The sequence below is a fragment of the Stenella coeruleoalba genome (genome assembly GCF_951394435.1).
Source record: "Stenella coeruleoalba genome assembly, chromosome: 8".
NCBI classification, from domain to species: Eukaryota; Metazoa; Chordata; class Mammalia; order Artiodactyla; family Delphinidae; genus Stenella; species Stenella coeruleoalba.
This window is the reverse complement of record NC_137154.1, coordinates 107,889,162-107,904,925: the sequence shown is the minus strand read 5'-3', so window position 1 is coordinate 107,904,925 and position 15,764 is coordinate 107,889,162. Positions and strand designations below refer to the sequence as shown.

Genomic DNA, 15,764 nt, shown 5'->3' with positions numbered 1-15,764 from the left:
ACACGCCTCGTTCCTGGCACAGCACAGGGCCGTGGAAGCCAGAGCTCTGCCTGCCCAGGGCTGCCTTCTCCGGAGAGGACACAGATGCTCGGGGCCACGGTGCTCCGACAACCGTCATCAGTTCCAAGGTGACGGATGAGGCAAGCGGGGCGGAGTGCAGCTGGGGAGGTGCTGGCATCCCACCTGGGCCGTCAGAAAGGCCCCCCTGGCCAGGTGGCCTCCGAGCCGACGTGCAGAGAACTGGGTCCAGGAAAGAGAAGCTCCCCCCGCGGGAGAGCGCTTAGCTAACAGGCCACTGAGGACAGCTCACTGGGGGTGGGGGGTGGGTCACACGTGGGAGCAGGGGGCACAGACACTCTGCTCCAGAACCAGGGCGAAGCTTGCAGCTAGGGAGTGAAACAGGCTGTCGGAGGGTTTGCAGCAGAGGACGGACCCAGTCTAACCGGCCTTTTAGAAGAAGCGCTCGCTTCCTGTATTGCCAACAAACAGGACACGGGCAGGTGGCCCGAGACAACGGTGAGTCGGACGAGGCGCAGCCCTGATGAGAGGGCAGCGGGCGGGCTCTGGACACGGGTCAGGAATTTGCTGATGGGCTGGACGTGAGGTGCAAGTACAGCCACGAGTTCCCAAGACAGAACAGAACTGTGTCCACTGCTCCGGGCAGACTGCAGGGGCCAACGTGACAGTAAGTTTGGGGTCATGTGCTTGTTACACTCACAGGAGAGGTGAGTGGACAGTGGTGCCTGGAGCCCCGACGGGGATGAACGTGGGAGAGAACGAGTGTGGAGACTGCTGTCAAGGCCCGTGGGCGAGGCCTCCACACCGAGTGAGGGCAGAGGCGGCCTGGGAGCAGCCTGAGATGCCCAGCACCTGGAGGCCGGGGTGACGACGAGGGCATTGCCTGCCAAGGTGCTTGGACAGGAAGCTGGGGTCACTGGGCAGGCAGGTTGGCCCAGGGACCTCACCCAGGAAGGGCCGCACGTCTGCGAGCAGGTGGGTGCGGAAAAGCAATGCCAGGGGACTCTTCATCACATAGACGGCGTCACCCTGAGTCTTCCAAACCCAAGCTCCGTGCACACTCCCCGGCGGAAGCCCCCCACGCGCTTCATGGGACGCGGCATAAGTCAGGCAGGGTGGCTCAGCGCCCAGGCTGGCCCCGTCCACAGAGCCCGCTCTCACCGCCCAGCCCCGGGCTCCCCGTTCAAGGCGGCACAGGAAGAGCTGGTGAGTTTGGACGAGATCAGGGACTAGGACCCCCAGCCATGGTCCACCAAGTTCACTTCAATAAGCTCCACTTCTCTGCCCCCAGCGGGACCCTTGGGCCCAGCCCCCTGTGACCGTCTGCCCTTGACCCAGCTCCACTCTTTGGGCCCAGGGGCTGCGCACCACTGCCCCCGTGCAGACCCCTCCTGAGCCAAGCACGGGCTCCCGGCCGTGGGGAGGAGGGCGCTGCTGGGAGGCTCTCAGCCTGCTGTTCCCCACCCGGTCCCCACTCCCGGAGGAATCCGCTCTTCCACTTGGACTATGAATGGAGATCGTCCGTTTGTGGCAGGAGGATCCAGACGTCGCTGGGGAGGCAGACTCAGCACTGTGGCCAGTGCACGTGCCTCTCCTGGCCACCCAACACGGCCCCACCCTGCCCACCACACCACAACAGCCAAGTCTGTGTCGACACGGCGACGGCCGGGCTAGCGTGTGCCCGGCACAAGCGGGGTCAGAGAAACACCATCAAGGAGGATGAGATGCAACTCTGTGGCTTTACCTCAATTCAAGGCAGCGAACCTGAGCCCTAACACGGGACTCATCCCGTGGGCGCTTGTCTGGGGTCTGGACGGACAACTGGAAGGAAGGCTGCCCCTGGCCCGCCGCCTGGCCCAGGGCGGGGGCCCCGGGACCCCAATACTCCTGCCCAGGCCCCTGCGACCGCACCTTCTGCCCACAGCCTCCTGGACCCTCCGGAGCAGCTGCCTCTCCTCCGGGGCTGGCACTGCCCCTCGTGGAATGAGAGGGAAACATGCTGTCTTGGGAGGTAAGGCCCAGCATTCCCGACCGTCAGAGGCGATCCAAGCGGGGTGGAAGGGGGCCGGGGTCCCTCCACCGCACCGACTTCCTCCCTGGATGGCGGAGAAGGCTGGCCCAGGTGCCCCCACCCTCCACAAATGGTGACGCGCCCCCCGGCTCAGAAACAGGGCCCACGGGGACACTCCGAGCAGACTGTCCAGGAGCTGTGCCCCACTCACCCCCACGGGGGACAGTCCCAGCCAGACCCCCCATCCCGCCCGCGGGAGCAGTGAAGGTGGACGGCAGCAGCCACAGAGCCGGGAAGCTCTTCGGGGAGGGGCCCTCCCTCGCCCCCAACCTGCTTCTCCGGTTGTGCAGGGGAGGGTCTGGACTGCAGCCGTGGGCAGGAGGGCCTGCTGTTGCCCTGCCAGGAGGCCTGGGGGCTGCTCAGTTCAGGTACTGGTGCCGGCCCAGGCAGGGCATTTCCGTGAACTGTATCACCGGACCACTCTCTTCTCCTCGAAGACAATGACCTGGGGACACGGCCAGTCTGTCCCGGAGCCAGATCGGGCCCGTCAGAACTTCTGTCCTCTCCTGCCCACCAAGGGCCCCCGGAGAAACACCGTGAGACAGGGAGGGCAGGGATGAGAAGGGGTCCCAGGAAAAGTGCTCCCACCTGGTTGAGGCCTTGGTCCAACCAGGCACCTGGGAGGTAGAGGGTCTCCTGGGGCCCGATGTTCCAGGAGCGTCCAAGGTTTTGGCCGTCGATGAATACAACCCCCTTCTCCCAGCCCTTTAAGCAGAGGAGGGGAGGTGTTAGTTGACCACATAAACCACCGAACCTACAGTCACACGGGAGGCAGAGGCGCACACAGGCCCTGGGCTCTCCTCTCAGCTTCCCAGGGACCAGACTCGTTCCAACAGCCGCTCGGTACCGGGAGGGGAGCGCCAGAGCCCGTTCCCTCTAGCGCTGAGTCCCGGCAGGGCACCCGGACCACCGGAGCCCGGACCTGAGAAGCCCACCAGGTGGTCCCTCTGCTCTGATCCCACCCCCACCCAGGGAGGCCACGACGGAGACCCTCCGGGCACACGTGGTAGGGGGGCTCCAGGAGGCCAAGCACCAGGCTGGGGGCCCAAGGAGCGGAGCCCAGAGCACCTGGCAGGCGGGGCTACAAACCTCCAGCTTCACAAAGGTGTCACAGGGGGAGAGGGAGACCAACAGCGGCCCCAAGAAGAAAGCAGGGAACACGGGCACGTCAGGGACAGGGTTCCACTTGTCTGCGTGGAACCTATGGGCAGGACAGAAGATGAGGGGTGGGGGGCGCCTTCTCAGGTCCTTCCCGCACTGTGAACCGGCACAGCAGTGGCAGCCGGGCGGAGGAGCAGGGGAGCGCTCGGGCTCCGGTTCTCAGGCCGTGGCGGAGGGGTGTGGGGCGGGCACCAAGCCTGGGGCAGCCTCGGGCCTCCTGGCTCTCCTGCAGGCCGTCCAGCTGCTCCCACGCTGTGCAGGGCAGGACCCACCTCTGAAAGAAGCTCTTCTTCATATCCAGGCTGTAGATTTTGAACTTTTTCAGGGGAGAATCATTCAGATAGATATTTCCGATTAAACCTGTAGGGACGAGGCAGAGACACTGAGCGAGGCCGACGGTGGGGGGACGGCTGACCCGCCGGCTGGGCACATACACAGAACGTTTCTGGAAGGTTCAACAAAGGACTCCTGCTGAAGGGCCAGCACCCCTAGGGGGCTCTTTGCACGCATAAAACCTTTCCCTGCAGCCCCAAAGCCATGAGAGCAAGTGACAGCAGCGCCTGCCAGGCCCTAGTGTGCAGGGAAGGAGGCGCCCGAGGGCAGTGTCGGCCTCCGGCCCCTGGGAGGGGGACGCTCCCTTTTGGGGGCTGAGAATTCCAACACCATGAAAGGAGTCCTCCAAGAGGTCACAGTGGCTCCAGCCTAGCTTCGAGGTTTGTTCAGTGGAGTCCCAGACGAAACAGACCTAGTAACTCAGCCAGAAATCTTCTACACAAGCCAGCATTAAAGGTGAACAGACAGCACCGCGGCCAGGATGCCCAAGGCTAAGGCACTGCACACACTTGAACAGTGACTTCCCAGCACCTCGGGGTGGGTTCCACTGGGTGTCCTGCATCCTCTCAGTCACAGAGCTGCTGAGTCGCCAGATTGGGAACCCAGACAGGCTGGGGGTGTTCAGAGGGCTGCAGACCCTCCTGAACTGCAGGTGCAGGTGTAGGGGGTGCACACGGCTCTGGACAGGAGGTCTGTGACTTGTGAACACTGAACCCTTCCAGAGGACAGGACTGCATACCCCCGGCAGGGCCTGCGACTGGGCAGGCTGCCATGCTCTCTGCCCCCAGGAGAACAGAGGAAGTGAGGGCGGCCAGCACCACGAGCTCCTAAGGGAAGAAGCTGAGACCTAGGGAGGAACTCGGGGGGCTTTCGGGGGGGGGAGCGGAGGGGAGGGGAAGCACACCGAGGCCCTTCTGGAGGGGCACATCCCCAGGACACAGGAAGTCCCTGGGGCTGGGCCACATCACTTCCCCAAGGTGACAAAAGCAAACAGCCACGAGAGCTAGGAGGCCACCAGGCTTGCTCCAGGGTAGGATTTATTGTCCGAGATCCTATTTCCTAACTTACATAAAACCACCCACATTTTGATAAATGATGAGAAAGAGGCAAGTTCAAGCAGAGGTTTAGAGAGCCCGGTGGGATATTCCCGCGGGGAGGGCCACCAAGAGCATGCTGTTCACGTACGTCCTGTACCCTCCTCCCCACCACAAAGGAGGTCACCCAGAGGTTTCCAAGGTGGATCAAAAAGAAACTCAGTGTGAAGAACCAAGAAGGCACGGGTCCTACGCCACCTCCCTCCAAGGGGCCTCCGGGACCCACCTCCTTCCAGGGGCCTCCATGACCCCACATCCGTCCAGTGGCCTCCATGACCCCACCTCCCTCCAGGGGCCTCCATGACCCCACATCCGTCCACTGGCCTCCGGGACCCACCTCCATCCAGTGGCCTCCGGGACCCACCTCCCTCCGGTGGCCTCCATGACCCCACCTCCCTCCAAGGGGCCTCCAGGACCCACCTCCCCGCGATGGGCCCCCATGGCCCCACCTATAGCATCAGCCTCCATGACCTGCAGGTGCTGCTGTGGAGAAGGGACAGCCACGCGTGTGCTGTGACCCACCTTTGCGCTGATCGTCAATATTAGTCCCGTAGTTGACTCGCCCGCGATGCTCCACCAAGATCCTCAGCATCGTGAACCCCTGCTGGGAGCAGAGGGCGCTGACGAAGCCTGATTCCCAACCACCGGCTCACAGCTGTGGAGCCCAGTCCTCCCTGAACTCTGAGGACGGGCTGGGGGTCCCTGCTCATCAGAAAGCCATGCCCACCCCCAGCTCTGCGGCTGAGCAGCCCCTCGTCCAGGCCTCCCTCCAGGCCTCCCGCCACACCTGCCCAGGAGGCGCCTGGCACCAGCCTCCCAACCCCGGGGACAAACCTGGATCGAGGGGATGACAACCTTCTCCCTCTTATAGTCCAGGAACCCTATGGAGACCGTGTTCACAAACACCGGCCAGAGGAGCAGACAAGACCCCCCCGTGTCAGCAGGGGGGAGGCGTGGGGGTCCCTGCCGAGCGCTCAGAGGTGATGGCACAGGGGCCGGGGGGAAACGAAGGCCCCAGGTTCCAGTGGGCAGCACGGCCGGCGGGGATGGGCCATCTCCGCACACGGGTGCTGCACATGAGAGCCTCAGGGGAGGGGTCTGGTGTGCGGTGGGTCACGGCGGTTCAGAGGGTCTCCCCTACCTGTCCCTGGTCCCGCACATAGGCACTGAGGATGCCAGCAGAGGTGATAGTGGTCTCGTACAGCGTGTACCCAAAAGACTGCCCGTTTCCCCCATTTATCGGGAGGTTCTCCATGTTGACCGGCTTCTCCCGAGGTGACCGGCTGCACAGACACGAGACGGGAGGCAGAGGCTCAGCACAGAAAGGCGGCCTCGCCTTCTGGGGGCGCGGGGAGCCGGCAGCCCCCACGGGGGTCAGCACGCGGGGGTGGAACGTTTTCTCTATTTGACTTCTATTACACAGTCAAGCTCCACAATCCTGAATTTGGTTTCTCGTCACAGTCTGCAAGGCTCTCCAGGTTCTCGGGGACAGCGACGGAGGGCACGTGATAAGGACAGAAGGCAGGCTACGCACGGTGGCCTCGGCGCTTTGTGACCAGTGTCATCTCTGCACCACGGCAGCCCTGAGCTGGCGCTGGGGAATGCGCCCAGCCTCCTCCCTCCTCTCTGCCTACTGCCTGCTGTGCTACCAGCTCCTCCTCTGGTTCCCTTCGTCCCTCCTGCTTCTCCCCCACGTGCGTTTGTCCTCTTTCCTCTGAGCTCTAAGGTTGGGGAGTGGAGCCCAAGGCGGTGGCGCTTCCTCTGGGCCAGCCCGTTCCGCCAGCAGCACGCACCTCCTCCAGGTAGGGCAGGGCGTCCCACAGGGACAGGTATAAAGCTGGCATCACTGGCTCATACGCCGTCTTGGGAAGAAGGTCAGGTGGGGCAGGAAGCGGGGGCCCTGCAACACAAGCAGACGGCAGAGTCGTCCCCAAAGAACCCCAACAGTCGTGCCTCCAGCGCCACCCCCCCCGGCCCCAGCTCCTGCCCCAGCCCAGCAGAACAGGCCCTTCCCAGCCCGCCGAGACCCCGCCAGGAAGACGAGGCCAGGAGGCAGGTAGGCAGGGGCTTGCTCACATCCTCAGGAACCTTGACACCCAGGAGAAAGTGAAGCGGCAAGACCCCAACTGGGATGAGAACAGTCGCTCAGACCTGCCCGTCCTCGTTCCTGCACATGCATCACCTGGGGCTGAGGCGGGGGGTGAGGGGTTGGGGGCAGAAGAAGCAAGTCTCCTGGGGTCTCAGAGCAACAGCCAGCCGGTGCCCAGCTGGGCCTGCGCCTGCGCGTGCAACTACCTGAGACAGAGCCGAAGAACTCCCGGAGCCCTGTGTACTTGGCCGTGTAATCCCCGGCCTCCGTCAGCACCGCATCATAGTCTGCAAGACACTAGCCGTGTCACAGGCCTCAGCCCCCAGGACAGCATTGTGGAGGCAAAGAGAGACAGGAGGAGCTGGTGGGGCAGCAGGGTCCTCGCCCCAGCAATTTGGGAGGCAGAACACTTGATGTGAGCTGTCAGTCAAAATACCACACGTGCTAGACACTACCGAATGCCCCCAAACTGCCCAGACCCTACATTCCAGGCAAGGGGCCAGGGTGACCTCATCCCAAGGCCCTGAGGAGGGGAGGGGCTACCCCCACCTGAGGGCCTTCCCTCCCGGCCTGGGCCCCCCTCCCCTCCCCAGCTGGCATCCAAAGGCCCAGGCACGTCAGCTGGCTTGTCGCCTACGGCCCTGGCAGCTTAAAAGTGACGGACAAAACCTTGCCTTCACATTAGAGGTGCCAGCCACTGTCCCCGAGGGATGCCCCGCGAGAGCCCAGGCACAGGCGTGGGGCGCCACGTCAGGGGTACTTGCCGTAGCTGGTGACATCGGACTTATAGTCCTGGAAGTGCACGGCTCCACCGATGAAGCCGAAGTTGGTGCCACCGTGGAACATGGACAGGTGGGCGGATGAGCCAGCGTTGATGATGGCCGACACGGTTTTCAAACCCTCTGTGGGAGGAGAAGGGTGCACAGAGCTGGCGCCTGGAACGCCGTGAGCCCGGTCCCCGCTCAGGGTCCCCCTCACAGCTCCGTCCTTAGGTCTCCCTAAACCCAACCGCAGTGCATGGCGGGAGGACGGGACCCCAGCCCCAGAGCCCGGCTTCCAGCTGCTTTCAAGTCCCAGGCGAGTCTGCACCTCACACGGGCTGCGGCTCAGGCCCACCTGGCTCAGTTAGCGAGACCTAATTAGAGACACGGTTCTGACCACCTCCTTGCCCCACCTGGACTGGAAAATGAGCCCATGACACAGACAGAAACAGCGGAGGAGGAATATGAATGGTTAATAAAACCATTATTAAAACCCCGGCATTGATCAAAGAAATGAGACCTACACAAGGACCTATCAGACAGCAAACGCTGACATCATTTAACACTTGGCGTTGATGAACCTGAGGGGAATCATTTAACACTTGGCATTGATGAACCTGAGGGGATGGGCATCTCGTGTAACAGGGGAGGGAGCATCGTCCTCTTCCTGGAGGGCAGTTTAGTTAACACAGATCAAACCCGCGTGGAGGAAGAAGGGCTACTGCCGGGAACTTATCGCAGGGAAACACGCCAGGTGAGCCAAACTGACGCGCAGGATCGCCCGCTGCACGGGGTCCGTGAACACAGACCCTGGAAGCACCCAGGTCCTCATCAATAAGCGATCGTGGGTACGACACCAGCCCAACGGGGTTCTCTGCATTCTCTAGAACAGGGCTGGAATCCACACCTCACAGTGTAGGCAGCTGGGCTTCCGCGTGTCTCACTGGAACAGGCAGGTGGAGCAGACACACCCTCACCTGCCCACACCTGCCCACACCTCTACCTGCACGTGCACCCGGGGCGGCAGACAGAGAGACAGAGGGTGCCCACACTACACACATCGAAACGTCTGCTCTGGGCTCCGGGGTTTTTATTTCTCCTTTATACACGTCCTGCATTGGCTAGACGTTTGCGATTGGCATGCATTACTCCAGAGCAATTATAGAGACACCCCAAAGCCGTGTCTGACCGCTCGTGTCCCCTGTCAAGACAAACAGCTCTGGACGCTCAGGGCTGACTGTCCACGCAGAGACTCCCGGAGCCCCACACCCTCAGCTAATTCACATGGATTAGCACCTTATTTGGAACTTATTCCTGCGTCTGAGGCCAGCACACATGCTGGACGGGGGCCCCACAAGCACCCACCTGCAGAATCCAGGATGCTGTGGGGACTGCCCCACGAGTCACACCAGCCCGTCCAACACTCCATCACCATCCTGGGCTGGACGCCCTGCACACCACAAAGTGAGAAGTTAGCCGGCACCTCCGTCCTCCCAACCCTTCCCTGGCTGCACACCTGGCCTTCGAGGCCGCTGCCAGCAGAGCACAGGGGAGCCCCCAATGCACCCGCACTGGCTCGTCCTCCACATGCGGCCGCCACGTGGCAGGGGGTGGATGGAGCTACCAAAGTGGGCACAGCAGGCCCGAGGCCTTAATGTGGTTTCGGTGCTGCGTGCGGCGCTGGCGGGGAACCCGGGGACCTGCCCAAGGTGAGCTTTCTCAAGAACGCAGCACCTGACCTGCAGTCCTGACAGCGGCTTGCTGATCAAGCCCCGTGCGTCCTCTTCAGGGCAGGAGGATGTTCTATCGGGGAAACCCCATCTCTGAGAGCCACACCATGGACACAGACCCTCAGATGCTGCGTCCGTCTGGCCGGAGGAGTCAGGGGGCTATGCAGCGGCCCCGCTCCCGGGTCTAGCTTGGTTTCAACAGAAGTATGCAAAACTGGACCAGAACATGAGAGCGTTCCAGCTACCACAGTGCGGGCTCTGCAGCCCGGCCCCCCAGCCTCGGCCAGGACGCTCGAAGGTCTAACACTGCTTCGGCACCCTGAGGCTGCACAAGACTGCCCCCAGGACGCAGCAGCCATGCCCAGGCCCAGCTCCGCTCTGCCCACGTGCACAGAAGCAGCAGGGGAGGTGCTGCCCCGACGGCGGCCCCGCAGCTTCCGCGCCACAGAGCCTTCCTCCCGCCCCGAGCTCCCCCTGTGGCTGTCGGCCTGGCGTCCGGGGCCAAGGCACACAGAGCATCACCGCCCCACCCAGGGGGCAGCAGATTCAGGGTCTGTTGAGCAGAAGGTCCCAAACACGCCATGGGAGAGGCCACGTAAGTCACGGCGATTTTCTAGCAAGGCCCGGGGCTTGGTTTTCTTAGGGCTGCCTACCTCCCGAGGGGACACTCGTACCACATTTGGGTCACTAAAGAGCGTCACTACATCACACAGGTCAGCAGCTTCCAGTGCCAGGAGGGGCCCACCTGAGGGCTGGGCTGAGCCGTCCACCAAACGGCCCAGGTCACCGTGGCTCAGGGCTGGCTCGGCACCGCCTGTGCTACGTGCCCTGACCTGCCACTGCCGGGGGACACCGTCCTGGAGTCTGTGTCCTCAACTGTAAAACGGCTACACGGAGGCCAGTCACGTGGCTACTGGGACAGTCACATGAGATGAGGCACCTGGAGCCCTCAGCACACGCTGCCTGGCCCTGGGAAGCGCCCAGAGACACCCGCATCCAGGCTCCCGTCACTGGACGCGGGCCGGGCCGGCAAGGCGCAGCCTGACACCCTGAGTGAAGCGGAGCAGGGCCACCAGTGACCATCTGCAGGGGCCTCTGATCTGAACAGGGACAAGTCCACGGCCCCTTCCTGGAGGAAAACACGTGGCTGAGCAGCGGGAGCGAGGCCGGTGGCCACGGGCGCTATGGACAGGCCAGCCAGCCTGGGGCCACCTCTCCACGGACGACTCTGCAGGCGCCCGTGGGGAGCATGGGTGTTCTGGGGGCTCTCCAAACATCATCCCTTTGACCCTCATACGGCCCTACGAGTAGGTGCCAGCACTATCCCCACTTCACAGAAGAGGGAAGAGAAGCTGAGGGTCACAGCACCGTCCTTGTCCTGGACAACATCAAGGACGACCCCCCTCAGATCCTGGGCAACTACGTACCTAACACGTCTCTTCCAAGTGGGTCACAAACTCCCCGAGGGCAGAGACCCTGTGGTCGCGGACCCACGCCCAGCAAGCACGGTACAGGGCGCGGGAAGGAGGGAGGGGGCTGGGCCTGTACCCACCTGCACGCTGTCGCCCCCAGTCTGCTGAGCAGCCCGCCGGGCCCCCCCATCCTGCTTCCTCCTGGGCACCCCCTTCCCGTCCCTCTAAGCAGCACATGGTGGCCCTCAGCCCTGGGGGCTTCACACTGCCCTGGGGGCCTCCTGCGGCCGAGCCTCTGGACGCCACCTCTGCTCTAAAAAAGGAGTAGCTGGAACGGGAGGCACCCCAGCACCCCCACCGGCATCTATTCTCGGGGTGGGGGGAGCGAACCCTCCAACATCCCTGCCGGGTACAGGCCTCAGGGCGGCATCCAGGCCCCGTACACAACACAGGGTGAAGGCGGCCTCCATGCTGCCAATGGGCTGCCTCAGCTGGACCTTCTCTCCCCTTAGGGGAGAGGAGAAATCAACAAAACAGGACTTCACTGCAAGTTCCCAGCAGCCCCATGGATGCTGAGATACATCCGACGCGCCTCTCTCCTCTGGCCTGGGCGGACCAGGCCCCCGTCTGGCAGGTGACAGCAGTCCTGGGCCCAGAGCAGCCTGACCAGTGAAGGTCAGACACAGGGCAGGGACGTGTCTCTCCCCTCGATCCCCAGGGCCCACACTGAGCCCATCTGGGGCCAGCCGAGTCCACAGAACTCTAGTAAAGAGGCCTCTGGGAGCACACCCGCCTACAGCTTCAGAAAGGGCCCCTTCTCAGGAGCTGGAAACCACCTCCAAGCACCAGCTGACACAGCGACCCCTCAGAGCAACCGTCACACCGCTTCCGTCGCCAGGGGCAGGCCACGCGGGTGCGGCATGGGCCGTGCAGGGGGAAGGGGGGCTGAGAGCTGCAAGGCTGGGCCCAGAGGCCCCCTGGCCCAGCTAAGCTCCTGACACCCAGGCTCGGCTCAGCTCACCTCCTGACTCACCTGGACACTCAGCAGAAAGGTGGTTAAAAACTGCAGCTCGTGTTGTGACTGTTAAGTTGATGGTGGCTAGCACTGCAGGTGGAAAGGCGAAGAGAGAACAGCTATCACCCAAAAGCCAGGAGGACTCAGAATTCCCCTGACCATTCTCAACTCACCTGCAAATAAATTAATCTTGACACCATCTTCCACCTCCAACCAGAGTTTAGTTCCTCTGACACTAGGAGACTTAGCCGGTTCATCTTGGAAATTCCACCACTCAGCACAGACCTCACAGAGATCCACTTGCTAAGCATCTGTGCTCGATTTATGGAATTTTTACAACTAGAGTGTGCATTTCTGTTAATTACTCCTTGCAGGAGCCCGGAGTCTGATCTTTACTTTGCACCTCCGGCCTCCGGCACTGGGTGACGATCTAAGCGAAGATTCCCCTTTCACATCTCAGATGAGAGCTGGTTTTCTGTCCCACCCCAGCAATATTTTCCATGGCTTTCCACCAGGGAGAGGTACGCCCGAGAAAGATGTGCTATGTGTTGCCCACGGCCATGGACGTGGCCGACCCTGGAGCAGAAGTTGGCTCTGAGGCTCCTCGCCTGCTTCCTGTGCCTGGACGGGGGGTCTCGCATGCCTGGGCCTGAGCTCTGCTGCACCTGGGAAGGCGGGATGGTCACTGGACCAGCCTGCCGCCCAGCCACCCTGACGCCCTCCTGTCAGACCCGAGCCCCGATCACCAGTGATTAGAGACAAACAAACGGCAGCGGGGGCTCCGGGAGGCCAAACAACTTGCCTCAAGGTCACAGCGCCGGGGAGCAGGCCCACCCGATGTGGGTACCCCACATCCAGACCCTCCTCACCTAAAGTGGAGACCCCTGAAGACAAGGGGCTGGTCTGAACCAACCCGGCAGAAGAAACCTCGGAGCCCAGCGCACCTGCTCCCATCCCTCCCCCCGCCACCCCGACGAACACAGGTGAAGGAGGTGGCGGCCACAGAGAGAACGAACGGGGCGGGAGACACAGCAGAGGCCACGATTCACCTTGGGAGCTTGAAAAGGGTCTGGGGGCCTGTAACCAGCCTGTGGGAGCAGAGGTCACCCACCCACCCCAGCCCAAGGCCTCCCGCGGACCCTGCCTCCTGCCCCCCTCCAGCCTCCCCACCGCCCCGTGGCCAGCCCCCCAGGAAAGCCAAGCACAGCAGCCCCGGGCACCAGGGCCTACGGGACGAGGACAGCTCAGGAGGCGGTTCCTGCCCCTTCCTGCCCCCAGATACCGGCCATGACGGCCCAAAGGGCTCCCCTCCGGAGTCAATCCCACGAAAGACAGCCCTCCCAGCCCCACTCCTGGCTCCCCACAGCGGGGACCACTGGTCACAGCTGCTGGCAAGTACGCTGTGAGTAAAGAAATGTCTCCACGAAGAACGTGATGCAGGAAACAGAAGGACTGGGGGAAGAAAGTTGAGGCGGTCACCCAGAAAGTAGAAGGAAACAAGCAAAGCAGAGAGGAGACAGGACAGCACAGCAGGGAGAGGCCACCACAAGCATCACACTGTCCAGGTCAGATCCGCGAAGGGGCGAGTCCCTCAGAGACACCCTGAACCCGAATCCCACAACAGGACGTGCTCGCCCTCTGGCAGCGACAGCGGATCGCAGAAAACGACAGGACGACAGCTTCAACGTCCCAGGACGTGGGACTCCAGGGGACCCGGGCTGCCATCAGGCTGGGGACAGTGGGGCGCCGGTGCCATTGGACTGGATCAGAATCCGACACACAGAGGCGCCTAAAAACACCATGATGGGGGTTTGGAAGCTGTTGATAAAGTGTTTGTTTAAGAGAGAGACAAGGAGAAGGAGGGACAGAAAAGAACTTAAAAGGAAAGTTAAACCAATGAGATAACTACACTGGAAGCGAGTCGACCACACTTCCAGAACAACGGTCGCAGCGCCCGGCGCAACGCAGGCCCCAAGCATCGCATCCATGAGGGCTGGGGAGGGCGGGGGGCGTGAGGGGGGGGCCTGCCCCAGGAAAGCCGTGGGGCGAGGGTGGCAGGAGAGACCTGAGCCCTCAACCGGAACAAGTGTTTTACGTCCCTAAGTACAGAGCTCTCTGGGCGTCATGGTATTTACAGTCATGGAGGAAGAGCCAGGAGGGAACGCTACAGCTCAGAATGGTCACTCCTGGGCAGGCGAGGCTTCTTCATAAGCATCTCTAAGGTTTTAATTCCACACCTTGTGAAAGCCTTCCTGTAATCACATTTTTAACTAATTGAACAAAGTCAATCCAGGTGGCAGGCGTGGGGCAGGGGCCGGGGTCGAGGTGAGAGGCAGGGCCTGCGGTGGACGGGGCGTGGGGACCAGAAGCCCAGGAGGCCCCCTCTGCGGACGCCGCGACTGAAACGTGCTCCCGCCTCCAGAGGGTCCCGCCCGCAGGACTCAAGCCCCACAGCCCCTCCCAGGCCCTGACCCGACCCTGACAGGCGGACCGCGGGGAGCCTTGGAAGCCGCCACGGGGACACAGCGCCACCGCGTGGACATGACGGGAAACTTTTCGGGAGAACAGGACACAGCGAGCTGCCCGAGCTGCCCGAGGTCAAGGTCGGAGAAATGGTGCCCCAGACCGCCAGTGAGAAGAAAAGGGACCAAAGGCCCCATCAGACGGGTCAGAGGTGATGAGCACGACAACTTAAATGTGTCAGGTGGAGGTCACTGTGACCTTGCAAAGGGTGGTGTCGGCGGAGAGATGATCACAGGACCTAAGACAGCAGGAAAGGGGCCGGGGAGCCAGTGAGCGTGGACGCGGGGAGAGTGGTTACAAGAGGCGACAGAGAGACAGCTCTGCGGGGAACGGGTCGGGGGGCTTCTCAGGAGGAAACAGCTACACAGGCGTGTGCGGGCGGGAAGGACCCAGGGCAGGGAAATCGGGTGACGTGGGCAGGGCAGGAGGAGAAAGGGCTTCGCTCCAGGTGGGGGCGTCTGACCTGGAAGCGGTGCCAGGTGGGGGCGTCCACAACAACAGGGAGAGAGGCGGAGCAGGGGCACGGGGACACAGGACGAGAGCCACGCGCTCACCCCCGGACACCGCCGCCCAGATGACCGGCCGGCGCTGTGGGCTGCGCAGCCCCGGGCAGGACTTGAGCGAGCTGTCCCCACGGGACACCCAGCACTTGGTCTGCCCGGCCCTCTTTGTAGGACCGTGTCCGATGCCCACTCCGCTGCCCCGTGTCCTGCAGGGCCCTGAGCGTCCCTGGTGCTCAGCGACTCGGCTACGCAAGCCCACCTCTCGCAGCCCCTCCAGCCCCGAGGCCCTGAGCTTTGGGGCCCAGCCCCACGCACACAGGATAACAGGCATCAGAGACTCCTTTGTGGCTAAGGCCATCCAGGGAGCACAGCCAGGCCAGGCCGCCATCCCGTCCCCTGTCCCCATCCCTGCACACAGCCTCCAGGCAGGTACCTCCGTCCACAATCCCCCTGCTCAGGCCGTCCTTGTTGTCTGAGGTCAAGAGCAGCTCCACGATTCCCCGGTCCTCCAGGGCCTGTGGGGGAGTGAGATGAGCCAGCCTGTTGCTCCTCAAACCTCCTGCCACATCACACGCTGAGCTCCCACCGCGCGCAGGCTGCCCGAGGGGCGCTGGGCAGCTGGCTGCTGGTCCCGGATGGATGGCCTGTCAGAGCAACTCGGCAAGGCCGCCAGGCAGAAGACTGAAGGGCTCCGCGTGGAGGGGCCGGGACCCCAGGGCAGCCCACCCCTCCCTGTGTTGGGCCTCGCTGCAGCCACGTGCCCGGGGAGATGGGAGAGGCGCCTTGGAGGGTGCAAATCACGGGAGGAAACCGCAGCAGGAATGCGCGTGGTGCTGGGGCCGACCGGCGTCCTTCTCCGGGAGCGGCAGCCGCGGCTCAGGAACAATCACCATCATGTGGGCGTCCCCGCAAGCGCCTTGCACAGGCCGTCCTGGTCAGCCTCACACCCGACATTTCACTGCAGGATGAGGAGGCTCAGAGACAAGGGCTGCAGCGTCCAGAGCTGGCGGGCAGGTGCGCACCTCAGCCGGTCCATCCCCGTCGGGCTCCGCAT

At 63.0% G+C, this 15,764-nt stretch overlaps 1 protein-coding gene across 1 annotated transcript in view; it reads right to left on the bottom strand.

Moving 5' to 3' along the window:
* Positions 1-2,448: 2,448 nt before the first annotated feature.
* GLB1L2 (galactosidase beta 1 like 2) overlaps positions 2,449-15,764 on the bottom strand; it is a gene marked incomplete at its 3' end in the record, with an annotated part of 37,177 nt that continues 23,861 nt past the window's right edge. The window contains 15 exon segments of the mRNA XM_079928458.1: positions 2,449-2,513; positions 2,516-2,534; positions 2,678-2,794; positions 3,179-3,290; positions 3,523-3,610; positions 5,200-5,278; positions 5,819-5,947; positions 5,949-5,960; positions 6,471-6,577; positions 6,973-7,053; positions 7,531-7,668; positions 8,893-8,977; positions 11,703-11,753; positions 11,755-11,774; positions 15,144-15,225. Of these exon segments, the coding sequence (XP_079784584.1) occupies positions 2,449-2,513; positions 2,516-2,534; positions 2,678-2,794; positions 3,179-3,290; positions 3,523-3,610; positions 5,200-5,278; positions 5,819-5,947; positions 5,949-5,960; positions 6,471-6,577; positions 6,973-7,053; positions 7,531-7,668; positions 8,893-8,977; positions 11,703-11,753; positions 11,755-11,774; positions 15,144-15,225 (1,185 nt within the window).